General features: G+C 34.3%; 1 protein-coding gene across 4 annotated transcripts in view; it reads right to left on the bottom strand.

Moving 5' to 3' along the window:
* Positions 1–10068: 10068 nt before the first annotated feature.
* Positions 10069–13747, bottom strand: part of Arhgap5 (Rho GTPase activating protein 5) — a 66220-nt gene continuing 62541 nt past the window's right edge. For all 4 annotated transcript variants that reach the window (XM_042677411.1, XM_042677413.1, XM_042677410.1 and 1 more), the window contains one exon: positions 10069–12709. In XM_042677411.1, the coding sequence (XP_042533345.1) occupies positions 12382–12709 (328 nt within the window). In that variant the 3' untranslated portion in view covers positions 10069–12381. The remainder of the gene's footprint in view (positions 12710–13747) is intronic.

The raw sequence follows: 13747 nt of genomic DNA on the forward strand, positions 1-13747 counted from the left end.
TCTACAAAGAATGGAACTGGAAGTTTGATAGGCATTGCTTTGAATCTATAAGTTGCTTTGGTAGTATGCTCATTTTCTTTTCTTTTTTTTTTTTTTTTGGGGGGGGGGGGGTCCAGTCGTAGGGCCTGAACTCTGGGCCTGGGCGCTGTCCCTCAGCTCTTCAGCTCAAGGCTAGCACTCTACCACTTGAGCCACAGCATCACTTCTGGCTTTTTTTTCTTTTTGCTTATGTGGTGCTGAGGAATCGAACCCAGGGCCTCAGGCATGCAAGGCAAGCACTCTACCACTGAACCACCTTCCCAGCCTCAGTATGGTCATTTTCATGATATTCATTCTGCTAATCGATGAACATGGTGGGTGTCTTGCCAACTGCTGATGTCATCTTTCTTTCTTCAAGGTTTTAGTTGTAGAAATCTTTCACATCTTTGATTATGTTTATATCTAATTTTATTTTTCTTTTGAGGCTATTATGAAATTGTTTTCCTAATTTGTTTCAGCCTGTTCAAGTTCAGTAAATAGAAAAGTTAATGATTTTTTGTATGTTACTTGTATCTTGCTCGTGTTTACCAGATCTAATTTTTTTTGGTGGAATCTTTAGGGATCTTTAAATATAGAACCCTATAATCTATGAATAGGGATAATTTGGTATCTTCCTTATTGGACATTAAAAAATTCTTTCAGTTGTTATATTTGTCATAATTCTAGTAGTATGTTGAATAGGAGTGAGGCAAGTGACACCCAGGTTTTGTTCTTGACTTTAGTGGAAATGATTCCAATTTTTCCCCCTTTAAAGAGGGGTTTATTAGGCTATAGGTTTAACTTTATAGTTTTTATTATGTTAAAGCACATTAAACCTATTTCTAATTTCTTCAGCACTTTTATCATAGAAGAATGTTGACTTTTGTCAAAGATTTTTCTGCATCAATTGAGATGATCATCTGATTTTTGTCCTTGGTCTCTTTCTAAGCTGGATTATATTATTAACTTACTTATATTCTGTGATTTGTTTTGCTGATGCATTATATCTCAATTGTGGTCATCTAGAATAGAGGGTATTTTTTGTACAATTTCTAAGACTTGCTTTATATCCTAAATTATAATCTATTTTGGAGAAAGTTCTTTGGCGAGCTGAGAAGAATGTTTACTGTGCAGCTGCTGAATGAAATCTTCTATATGTCTGTTAAATTGAGTTGTTCAGTGGTGTCATTTAATTGTAAGGTTTTATTTGTTGATACTTTGTCTGCATGGCCTACATGGCCTATCTAGTGGTAAGAATGGAGTATTGAAACTTCCCACTATTGTTGTGTTGTGGTCTATGAGTACTTTTAATTTTAGTAGTATGTTAAGGAAGGTGGGTACATCATCATTCGGAATATATGTTAACAATTGTTATTTCCTTTTTTTCTATTTTCTCTTGAAGGACTGTTTCCTTTATTAATATGAAATGACTTTGTTTCTTCTAATTTTGATTTTAAGTCTATCAGATATTATATAGCTATACCAGCATACTTTTGGAGTGCACTTTATCAGACACCTTTTTCTATACTTCTGTCCTAATGTTTATTTTTGTCAGAAAGATGTGTTCTTTTTTTGTAGACAATAAATGATTGGCTCTTAATTTTTTTTTTTTTTAAATCTGTCGTAGGGCTTGAACTCTGGGCCTGGGCACTGTCCCTCAGCTCTTCAGCTCAAGGCAAGCACTCTACCACTGAGCCATAGCACCACTTCCGGCTTTTTTTTTTTTTTGCTTACGTGGTGCTGAGGAATCAAACCCAGGGCCTCACGTATGCAAGGCAAGCACTCTACCATTGAGCCACCTTCCCAGCCCTTGGGTCTTAAATTTTAATTCAACTTGCTATTCTATGTCTTTTGATTGGAGATTGAAATTATTAACATTCACTGCTATTATTGAAAGGCATTTTTTCCTTTTTTTAAATTTACATTCTTGTCTGGTGAGATTTATCTTCTTCTTTGTGTTTGTTTTCTGTTTTTGTGCTGGTACTGGGGCACACTCAGGGTCAGAGTGTTCTTGCTTGTTTTATACTACTGGCTTTTTCTTGTCTAATTTAGAGATAAGAGCCACATGGACTTTTCTGCCTGGACTGACTTCAAACCATGATCTTCAGATCTTAGCCTCCTTAGCTAGGATCACAGGTGTAAACCACTATTACCCAACCATCTTCTTCCTTATTTTAATGATTACATTTCTCTTCCTTTTCTGTGTGAAGGATACCTTTAAGTATCTTTGGCAATGCTGGCTTAGTAGTCATAATTTAGTTTTTGGTTATCACAGAAGGTTTTTATTTGTCCTTTAGTATGAACCATAGCTTTGTAGGTTAGAATAATCTGAGTTGGTAACTATTTTCATTTAGCACTTGAAATACATCACCTTATGCCTTCTTTGCTTTTAAGTTTTTTGGTAAGTAGTCAGCTGTTATTCTGATAGCTTTGCCATGATATGTAACTTAGCACTTTTCATTCTTTCCTTATTCTGGACACTTCGTGTTTTAACTATGATATTAAATCATGATGTGGTAATTCTTTGCTGTTCTAGTGTATTTGGCATACTAAAAGCTGCTTCCTTCTCAATATATTTTATTTTTTTCTCCTATTATTTTATCAAATATGTTTTCTATCTCTTTAACTTGCAAGGCTTCTTCTTAGTGCCATGATTCTTGGGTTCGGTCTTTTCATAATGTCCTAGAAGTTTTACATATTTTACTAGTATTTTGCCTGTTCTAATTCAACTATCTTTTCCTTGAGCCCTAATCATCTGTCTTCAATTTGATCCAATTTATTGAAGAGAATTTCTACCGTTATTTTTAAGTTGAGCTTTACATTTCGAGAATTTCAGATTGATTTTCACCCACATCTTCATTGAATTCCTCTTTCATAGTTTGAATTGTCTTATTTCGTCCAGTGTTAAACTTGTATTTCCTTTGAATTCTATAGCTGTTTATTTCTAGTATCTTTAGACTAATTCATCATTTTATTCATGTCTTCTTTCATTTCATTCATCATTTTATAATCATGTTTTTGAGTTCTGTGGCCTTACCTGGCTATCCTTAACATCTACTGTGGCATTGTTTGGTCTTTGGAGATGTCATTCTGCCTTGTTTTATCGTATTTCTTGGGATTTATTTATCTGAGGCCAATTTGTTTGTTGGAGATTGTAATCATTTGAAGGTTTGCAGTCAAAGTGTTTACAATTCGGAGGCAGGATTGTGTACTGGGAGGATTTCAGTGTATCTTCTCCCCACAGAACCAAGAGTATAGGTAAGCTTCTGCCCATATGCTTAGGGCACCAGGCCTGTTCCCTCAGCACCACTTGAATAGAGAACTGGTTGGGGTCTCTTGTTTATCCTTGTGTTTGAGTTCTTTTGAGTCGAGTCAGTTTTCTACTTTTGTTCTTCCACTTTGGGAGATTACCTTTTTTGTTTGCATCTAGAAGCCACTGCTGGTAGCACAGTTCTTTTTAATCTGTTGACTTGTCACTCTCCCACTTGCTGCACCGGTCATTCTGTTGTGCCAACTGAGGTAGGGTATAGACCATTTAGCAGGTCCTCTTACTGTGCCTGAAAGTTGGAGGAATAACTCACTGAGTTCTTGTGGAGAACTGACTCAAGACATCCCATCTGTATATCTCAGTTCTTTAGACCCTGCACAACAGTCATTGTATGGGAAAGCTGAGGTTGGGGTGTATTTTATGCTATAGGTCTCAGCCCCACATAACAGCAACTTCCAGTCCCTTTACTACTTGAACTCGTTTGAAATCTCAGCTTGCCTAAGTCTAAACTTCCCCTCCTCTCCTTGACCACTTTTTGTAGCTATGCTTTGATGACTATTCCTTATTTTCCAAACTCCCAGGGTATAGCAGCTCTTGAAATCAGAAATGGCCCTCAGGCAGTGAAGTTGCTGTCATAGGCAGGATGAGACCACCCACTGCTGAGTCCCATCTGAAGACTATCTCTCCATATATGACCATGGTGGCTGCTGGTATACCAGGAGACACTAATCACCAATTATTTGTTTCCATGCTCATGGTTGTATCTGTCTCAAGGCCTGTCATGCAGCTAATGTAATCTATCTCCCAAGCAGCTCCATATCCAGCAGGAAACCCTCTCTCAAGATGGCAGCTCACTACATCTTCAAGAAATAGGGAAGTAATTCGTTATTCTTATTCCAATACTTGCAGGTACAGATTTGTCTCATAGTTAGCTTTGTTTGTCTGTTAGAGGCCACCAGGTTTACCTAGGGGTAATGGTTTCAATTTCTCCTCCTCTACCAGAAGCGCCAGGGTTGAAGCTGAAAACTGTTCACTAATTCTGTTGCCTTTTGTTTTGCCTCTTTTCAGCTCCCTTACTCCTTTCGTGTGGTTCTCAGTGCAAGATCTTCTTCAGCTTTGCTTTTCTGAATGTTGTCTCGTTACCCAGACTCTTCTCTTTCACAATCAGGTAAGAGAAAGGTACTCCATCATCTTTTAACATTCCAATTTCTTGTTAATTCTGAGTGGTGGTACAATGAACATGGGATGCCAATGTTTGACAAACTGGTTTGATTTCATCAGAAATGTTTTTCTATTGTTCAACATTTGTGTCTGTGTGCCTGTACTGGGGCTTGAACTCAGGGGCCCAGCTGGGTGCCCTTAGCTTTTTTGTTCAAATTGGCGCTCTACCTCTTGAGCCATTAACTCCACTTACAGATTTTGGGTGGTTAATTGCAGATGTCTCTTGGACTTCATTAGCTAAGCTGGTTTCAAACTATGATCCTCAGAACTCAGCTTCTTGTTTAACTAGGATTATAAGCATGAGCCACCAGAGCTGGGCTTTTAAGAGTTCCTTGTATTTTCTGGGTATTAACTGGTCTAAGTATTTCTCCTTCTTCTGAGGCCTTTCACTGTATTGTTTCCTTCACTATGCAGTGCATTCTAATTTCAGCTAATATGTTGGCTCTGAAACTTCTCTGGAAGTATGCCTTATTATATGGTAGATATCTAAACTGAAAAACTAAACAATTTGCAAGGCCTTAAATGCTAATTCTTGTCCACCTGTATGTGAAGATATACTTGAGCTCTTTTCCAGAATTCTCAAGTCTCAATTTAAAAATAGGAACCCAAGGAAAGTGTTCCCAAAGCCAAGTTCCTCTGCCTGGGCCTTTTAGTTCTTCCCCATGCCCTGGCTGTAATTCTGTACCACCTTACTAGCTTTGCGGTGGTTTCCAAATTGACTTTTCCAAGCAATTCTCCTTTCCCCCTCTAGATGTCTCAGTTGGGAGGTTGGCCCAGATTATTTAACAAGGAAAAATCTCTTCCTGTTAAAGTCATTTAAAATTGTTAACTGTACAAGCATCTGGCTATTAAGATCTATAGTTCAAGAAGGGTATAGAATCCTAGGAAACGTGGGTTTAGATTTTGTTATTTTAAAGAAGTTGTGAAACTGCTGGCTTAATTTTAATTACATTGGAGCTTAATGTTAGAATATGCTTGTGTACACACAGACCAATCTTGGTAAAATGAAGTAGGGAGTATTTAAGGATATGAATATATGGAATTGGGATCTTTAGAAGACACAGACATCCCAGAGGCTGGCCATAATTCAATAAACAAGATCTTCCATGTATTCCATGGTCAGTCCATTCATATAGCCAGTGAATCTCAGATGTACAAACTCCAAGGCTGACATTATGGTGGGCAGACCAATCTGATTCTTTAGTGACACTCTGTATTTAACACTTTCTATACTTAGGGCAAGTAACAGGTGTAACTTTAGGAATTCTCAACAATACATGCCTTCTGAAAGAAGTCCTGATTACCACTGTGACACTACTATTTCTCTCCATATGAACTTTTCAAAGGAACCCACGTACTTTTTATGTAAGGCCAACATGTGGGAAAGAGTATTCATTAAATAACTGTCAGACTTTTAGACTCACTATGAACATGATTTTTGACTTTTAAGGTAACGTGTTTGTGGCTTCATTAATCTATGTAGAATTCACAGAAATACGCTGTAGGAAAGAATCATGTATAGTATGTGAAGATCCAACTACCTTCAAAGATTTTTAACCCATCCTTTAGAAATGGCCTGTGAAAATAATTCAATAAATACTAATACATACAATTGCGCGTGTCATATATTCTAACATATATACATCAATAGTTTGAACTTTGTGCTTCCAGGGTTTCATTGCAGTCAGGGCTGCACTGTTGCTTGACTTTTTTGCTCACAACCAGAATCATGCCTCCAGTTCCAGCTTTTTGCTGGTTAGTTGGATTTTTCTGCACAAGGTGACTTCAAATTAATTCTCTAGGGTTTAGCCTCCTGGTCCATCTATGATTACACACATGAGCCACCAGGGCTCAGCTTTTTTAAGTCCCAAGTACTGGGGGGGGGGGGGGGGGCTTAAATTCAAGGCCTTGAACTCTTTGTCCATTTTGCTCAAGGCTTGCACTGTATCACTTAAACCACAGCTCCACTTTCAGCTTTTTGGTAGTTAATTGGCGTTAAGGGTCTCACAGACTTTCCAGCCTAAGCTGGCTTCAAACTGTGATCCTCGAATGTTAGCCTCCCCAGTAGCTAGGACTACAGTAGGCATGAGCCACCAGCACTCAGCTAAGATCTTAAAACAAACAACAAAACCTTCCAAATAGTGATTTCTTAACAAAACAAAAAGTCCTTTGGAGAAGTGTCAGAATAAAGGGTACTATGGTTTTGTCAAATTTTAGTCCACTACATACCATCTTGAATTGTTAAAACTATCCCATGTTGATAAAAATTAGCTTTCAAGTATACTAAACCTGTCAGGGACCAGCAGACTATGATCTGTGATCAAGTCGATCATACTCATAATTTCTATGTTGTTTATGGCACTTTACACATTACAATAGCAGTTCTATGTAGTACCACGACAATCTTATGGCCTGTAAAATATTTATCTTTACTGGCTGACATTTCCCAAGTTTGCTTTTTTGGGGGAAGGAGGTGTGTGGAGTGCTGTACCAGGGCTTGAAATCAGGGCCTGGGCATTGTCCCTTTTTTGCTCAGGGATGGTACTCTAGCACTTGAATCACAACTCTGCTTCCCGCTTTTTGGTGGTTAAATGGAGACAAAAGCCTCACATTCATACTCAAGTCGACTTTGAAACCTTAATTCTTAGATCTCAGCCTCCTGAGAAGGTAGGCTTAACATGTGTGAGCCATCAGTGCCTGGACAAGTTTGCTAATTTCTGATGTACATTATGAATACTTTAGAAAAATTTTAAGGCAATCCAACAATCATTTTGTAATTCAACAAAAGGTGAGCTTTTATTTTTAAAGTTCATTGCTAAAGTAATGGTGGCTCATATCTGTCTGTGACTCCGGTCATATAGAAGCTGATATAGGGAGGATTATGGTTTGATACCAGCCAAGGCAAACAGTGAGATCCATCTCAACAAATAAATTGGGTATGGTGGTTCAGGACTGTAATCCTAGCTTCATGGGAGGTATAGGGAAAGACCATGGTAGCTGAAGCTGGAAGTGTTGCTCAAGTGTAGAATACTTGCCTACGAAGTATTCAAACCACAGTACTGAAGGGATTAAAAAAACCCTTCAAGTATTATAATTAAAAAATATTCAGTAGCTATGCCTAGTTTCCAACAAATGAAAAGTCTAGCGATGAAACCTCTAAGAACTGTTTCTGGGAAGATATCTCAAGAACAAATCCTTCCAGACAGGTACTCTTACTTCATTTATGTATTTGAAAATAATCTGAGTTATATAGAACTAATAAGTGTTGGATAGTGTATACTGATTCTTATTTTACTTACTATTTTAGGAAATCAAATACTATAAGCCTGCTTCTTGAACACCTAAGACATTTATTTGGATAAAAAGATACCAAATATCTGGAGAAAAGGAACGTCAGAGCTCCAAATCTAAAACTGGTAAAATCTTAAAAAAAAAAAATAAAAATCACAGCAAGTATTTAGAATATAGGACAAACCATTTACAGTTAAGGACACAAGAAAATGATCTGATGAGAAAAGACTGACACATTTAAAACCAACTTGGGTATAAATCCTAATTACTTATATTGAAATAAAACAATACAGAAATTAGAAAAAAAATTGGCTGAAACACTAAGAAAGTTAAAAACTATATGTTAAGTAACTATTAAGGCTATTATTAATTTTTTCAGAATAACCATGTGAAATAAAAATGTTAACTTTCACTGTTATAGATTAGCTTTTAAAAACTCATTCTTACTGTGTGGGCAAATTCCACAAATGACTCATATTACACCATTTAACTAAGACCTCCTGAAAGACAAATTGTGTTTTGTCTGGGGGTCATGTTCACAGGATGATGATTAGGTTCAACTAGTGAAAGCTCCCAAATAGATATGAACTGCTCTATGTTGATCACATCAAATATAGGATATTAGAATGAGATATTAATGCACAGTCTTCAAAAATGTACATACAGATGCTACCATAATAAAAAATGATTTAAGAGTATTCCTTTGCCTTATGATACCTCAAGAACATTTATTTTCAAATATTTGGCAACCTAGAAAGGCAAAGAATTTCAAGAACTCAAATATAATAAAAAGTAAACATCTCCCATAATGTATTAAAACAAACATTTTCCTCTAAAAATTATTTGGGCTGGAAGAATGGAATGGCTCAGATGGTAGAATGCCTGCCTAACAAGCATGAAGTCCTGAATTCAAGTACTAAACACTGACAAAAAAAAAAATAAATTACATAATTAAAAGCAAAATAAAAAAAATTCAAGCTAAAAAGACCTCATCAAATCCATATAATCTGACAGGTCTAGCATATACCCATGAAGTTTGGCTTAGAATTTCCAAACCATGAAGAGAAAAAAAATTTACATTCTTTGACATTAGGAGCTCTGCTGTAAGTAGAACAAGCTTAAAAATATTTCCAATGGTTCAAAATAATGCTTAGCCACACCTCAAAAATTCAGATTTAGGTAAAATCTTAGAAATTATACATTACCTCATTTTCCTGATGACTTATATCCAATATTTTCATAGACATCAGAATGAATTTTAATCTCATTGTGAAGTGAAAGCTAATGATGAAAGGGTTCGCTAATAAAATTCTCATTATATTGACTAAACTTATCTTATTTTTCATATTTTACTTGAAAAATTAATGTTCGCCTTTTATAAAAAAACTAAATAGAGGCAATTATAAATTAAAATTTATGTGCTTTCTTAATGTCTTATTCATAGTATTCTACATTAAGAGGCTTCACTGACAATTTACTGCAGCATCCTCTGGGTGAAGCATATCTGTTATAACAAAGAAACAAACCACTTTTGACTTTAAAATTATATATATATTTATATTCAGTTGACAAATAGCATCACAATTATTACCATATAAAAAAACTAAAAGTCACTATGGAACCTAAGGCCTAAGTTCTTATTTCAATCGCTCCCTTTTATTTATATCTAAGAGATATTAGAAATTAGATTCTAGTACCTCAAAAAAATTCTAAAAAGGTCTATATTATTTATAAACAATGTGGAAAATAAAAGTTGCTTTTTGGCTAAATTAGATTGCTGTTACCTAAAGTATTTACAATTTTGTTAATGTTAAGGGGGAAAAGCACTACTAAAAATATAGTATGAAACAAAAATATTCTGCCTGCATTTTGTCTGTAAATTATTTGTATTTCCTAAGTGTCTGTTGAATAGAATTGACCTCTAAAATGCTACTGAAAGTTTGAAACAGTACCACTATGCATTTTATACTGTTAAATCTAGATAGTGTTAAGTCCAATATTGTAATAACTCTAAGCACTGAACTTTAAACAATGGCAATGTGTGTAGATGGAATTTTATTTACTATTGTAAAATGCCTTAATGTTTATCCATGAGACTATTCGTTTAATCTTTTAATTAGTCTCATATATAGTATGTCCCCCTAAAATGTGAAATGTTTCAGTAACTCATCGGAAAATAATTGTTACTCTGTTCTTAGAATTATTTTTTCTAATATTTAAAAACATTGCTAAACCCTTGGCAAAAACAAACACAATTCAGTGTAACAGACTGAGCTTTAAATTGGACTTTAATTTTTAATAACTGTAACCTATTAATTGAACCAAATGTAGAACATTTAAACGACTCACTATGAAGTGTGTCAAATCAATGATAGAATGCATAGAAAGCAGAAAAAAAGTTTTAGGAAAGGTGTAAGGTGGTTAAATGTGGAAAAGGATAAATGCTAATTGTAGTAACAAAATGGTACTAAATGCAAATGAATGTTAAATTAACATGGTATAAAAAGAGAACAGCTTAAATAAACTGAATTCACATATTACAATAGCCAAGTTATGATAGACTGAACCAAAGACAAGAACAGTTCTGAAAATTCTCTTTTCAGCCTACTTCCAATAGAAATAGTCAGGCTTTTTTTTCCCTGTACATAGTTTGATGCTTTGTCTATACCATATATAGTAGAAAAATAAATTCTTTAGCAACCTAGAAACAGTTTATAAAACTCTTAAAGTTTTAATTTTCTTTGCCAGACATGCCAATGTTAAACTGACAGCTATAAATTAAAGCTATATAGACAATAGGCATAAGTAATATAGAACAAGTTAAGAATACTACATTTACCGGATATTTTTTTAAAAATTACTGTACTTTCTTAATTCCTGTGTGCTTTGCAATAGGAATAATAGGGACTTTGTTTTCTTAGAAAAGATAATATAACATGTAAGATTATAACACAAATAAGATAATTTATAATATACATGTATTTCAACAGCAGCCTGGTTCATATTGACATCTTGGTTCTGAAGTGAAAACTGGAAGTACAATTCTAGGAAATATTTTAGGGAAAAAATGAAGTAAATCAAACTGTTAGGAGCCTTGAATCTCAAAATCATCTATTTACACACACGGTAACTTTAAAAACTGCAGTATGAAGATTATAACAATAACCAGTTAATTTCTTCTTCATTACGTATCTAGTAATGGAAATACCTTATTTTCCCTTTCCAGAAAAAAAATTGGTGGCTTGATAATGAAAGAATTTTAAATGAAGTCAAACAAAATTTACCTGTGCTACCAGTACTGAAAAATTTTTCCTGTAACTTAGTGCTCTGGTTGTATCTTCATTAACAAATGTAACTCTAAAAGCAGCAGTCATTTATAGCAAATCCGGTACCAACATCAAAAGAAAACAACTGGTTTAAAAAATGGTGCAAAAGCCATTTTGGATTTTAACACAACACATCACAGAAAAGATATGAATGCAAGTTTGTGATTTTATATATACACACTCCAATGAGTCTGTCAGTACCCAAAGTATTTTTATTGCTATATTAGCAATGGATATTTTGGATATGTTCTTAAGGGCCACATAAAAATAGATTCAGGGAACAGATTAAATTGAAGTCCTAGATTAAAATTTGGTTTAAAGAATTTTCTACAACAAATTTTATGTTTATGTATGAAAAGTTATATAACCTTATATGAAAATGTCATGAAGCATTTTCTACACTATACTAAATGTATTCCCTAAGAGGGAAAAAATTAAAACATCTAAAATATATTAGATTAAGATTATAAGACCATCATAGATCTTTTGAACATGCATCTGTTTACAGAATTAACAGTATACAAAATGGTTCTTTTATTATAGACCATAAAGAAATGGGTTGGTGATAACTACCCTTTGTACCACATTATCAACTCACTTTAGCCACAAGCATGTCCTTGGTATATGTGTAAAAGAAAAAGGCTCATTTATACCTCATCAAATTATCCACAGGTTTACTTAGAAGTACAAATGAAGGTGCAGAAATGTGAAATGTTACATTTTTTTTCTGTCTTTCTTTCTTTCAAACAACATCCCAAGCATGGCATAAGTAGCCTGAAATTATAAAATACTTAACTGGGCTTTTAGTTATCTACAGACTGCTAGAATGTAAATTAAGATACCCAAATTAGCACATTGAGTAACAAAACCAGCCATAAAGCAGGCTGAGAAGCATTAAATGTTTCATATATGTGAGTCTTTAAATCATTTAATTTCTATAGAAAAATTTTATTCACAATATAATGTGACAGAAATTGCCACAGGAATGATATACTGATTGCAATAAGGTTGCATGCAGCAGCAGCTTTGTATTTTATAGCTATTTTTGTTTATAAAAATTAAACCTCTCCAGTCATGCTTACCATATGGTCTTTGATTTGTAATGGAGGTGAATAAGGAATATAATATAGCTCAAAGAGAAAATTTCATTTTAAATGTGAATTATTTTTATGAAATATGAAGTATACTACTGAACCCTGAAACATGCATGTCTAGACTTTTTTGTCCAATTTCAGGCTGTATGCAATCAGTTTCTACTTATATAATACCAAGAGGATCTGTCTGTAATTGTGGTTGAATCAGCTGAGGTTGCAATGGTGGTGGTAACTGAAGTGGCACCATTGATTCCACTAATTGTCCAGGGTTTGTAGGTGGTAGAGGAGCCACAGCATTCACAGTTTCTATAATTTCTCCATTATAAAAGAAAAACTGACACTGTTGAATGAATGTTTCAACAACAGATTGATGGATCTTAGTAGTAGACAGAAACTCTCGATTTTCAAAATCAGGTCTCATCAACGTTGGCCAAAAACAGATGGATAAGTTGTCTGCTGTCATTAGGTTGATTTTATTTTGCTGACTGACCCTGAAAATTATGAAAGGAAAAAATACAAATCAGAACTCATTACGTAAATAACAGAATCCCAAAACTAGGAAAGGTTTTAGATTATTTAGAAAATATTACATTTTATTTAGTGTTACCTTTTTTTAACCTTTACATTTAGAACCTTGTTTTTCTTGGTATTTTACATTTAACTACATTTTAAAATAGAAGACAGCAATAAAACTCTTGATTTTTTTTAAAAATGAGATTGCCAGTAGTTTAGCATCCCATTAAAATTTAACATATAGAAGTTTTAATTTGCCTGGGAAACTCAAACATATCCCTCCAGGGTAAGAGGGCCAGAAGAAAAAACTAGTAGGTTTCCAAATAGTTCATTTGAATTCGTAGACTACTGTGAGATATTAAAATAAACAGTAGTATGCCATGTCTTTAAACCAGATTTGGGTGAATCACTTTACCATAATCCACCTAACCAAAAATATTTTACTTTTAAAATTATTTCTAGTAGTCCATAAAACCATTTTAAATCATTACCTTGTATAGTATTATAGATTTGAAAAATAACTCAGTTTGTAATACACTCTATCTTTAAATTACTTGAGTTAATAATTTACAAATGGCCATACATCATTATCTTTCATATCAAGAAATACAAGGCAAATCTCACACTGTAATTCAAAATTATTAAACTGGAGGAGATTATTGGGAGTCTATACAATCTCCTTATTTCAGACATAAACACACAGTCCAGAAACAAAGGACAGGAGAAAACCCTTAAATTTGTATATTAAAAAAAAAATAAATCAGAAGCAAAAGAAACTCCTGGCCAGGTGCCAGTGGCTCATACTTAGAATCCTTGCTACTCAAGAGGCTGAGATCTGAGAGTTATTTTAAAGCCAGCTTGGGCGGACAAATTCAAGACTCATTTCCAAATTACCGGCAAAAGCCAGGGCTCAAGTGGTAGGTCAGCTATGAGCAAAAAAGTTAAGCTAGAATGTGTGGAGCTAAAAACTAGTACCAGCACATACAAAACAAACATTCTATTGAATACTAAAGTTT

This window comes from Dipodomys spectabilis, unplaced genomic scaffold (genome assembly GCF_019054845.1).
Source record: "Dipodomys spectabilis isolate Male_0828 unplaced genomic scaffold, ASM1905484v1 ptg000038l, whole genome shotgun sequence".
Classification (NCBI taxonomy): domain Eukaryota; kingdom Metazoa; phylum Chordata; class Mammalia; order Rodentia; family Heteromyidae; genus Dipodomys; species Dipodomys spectabilis.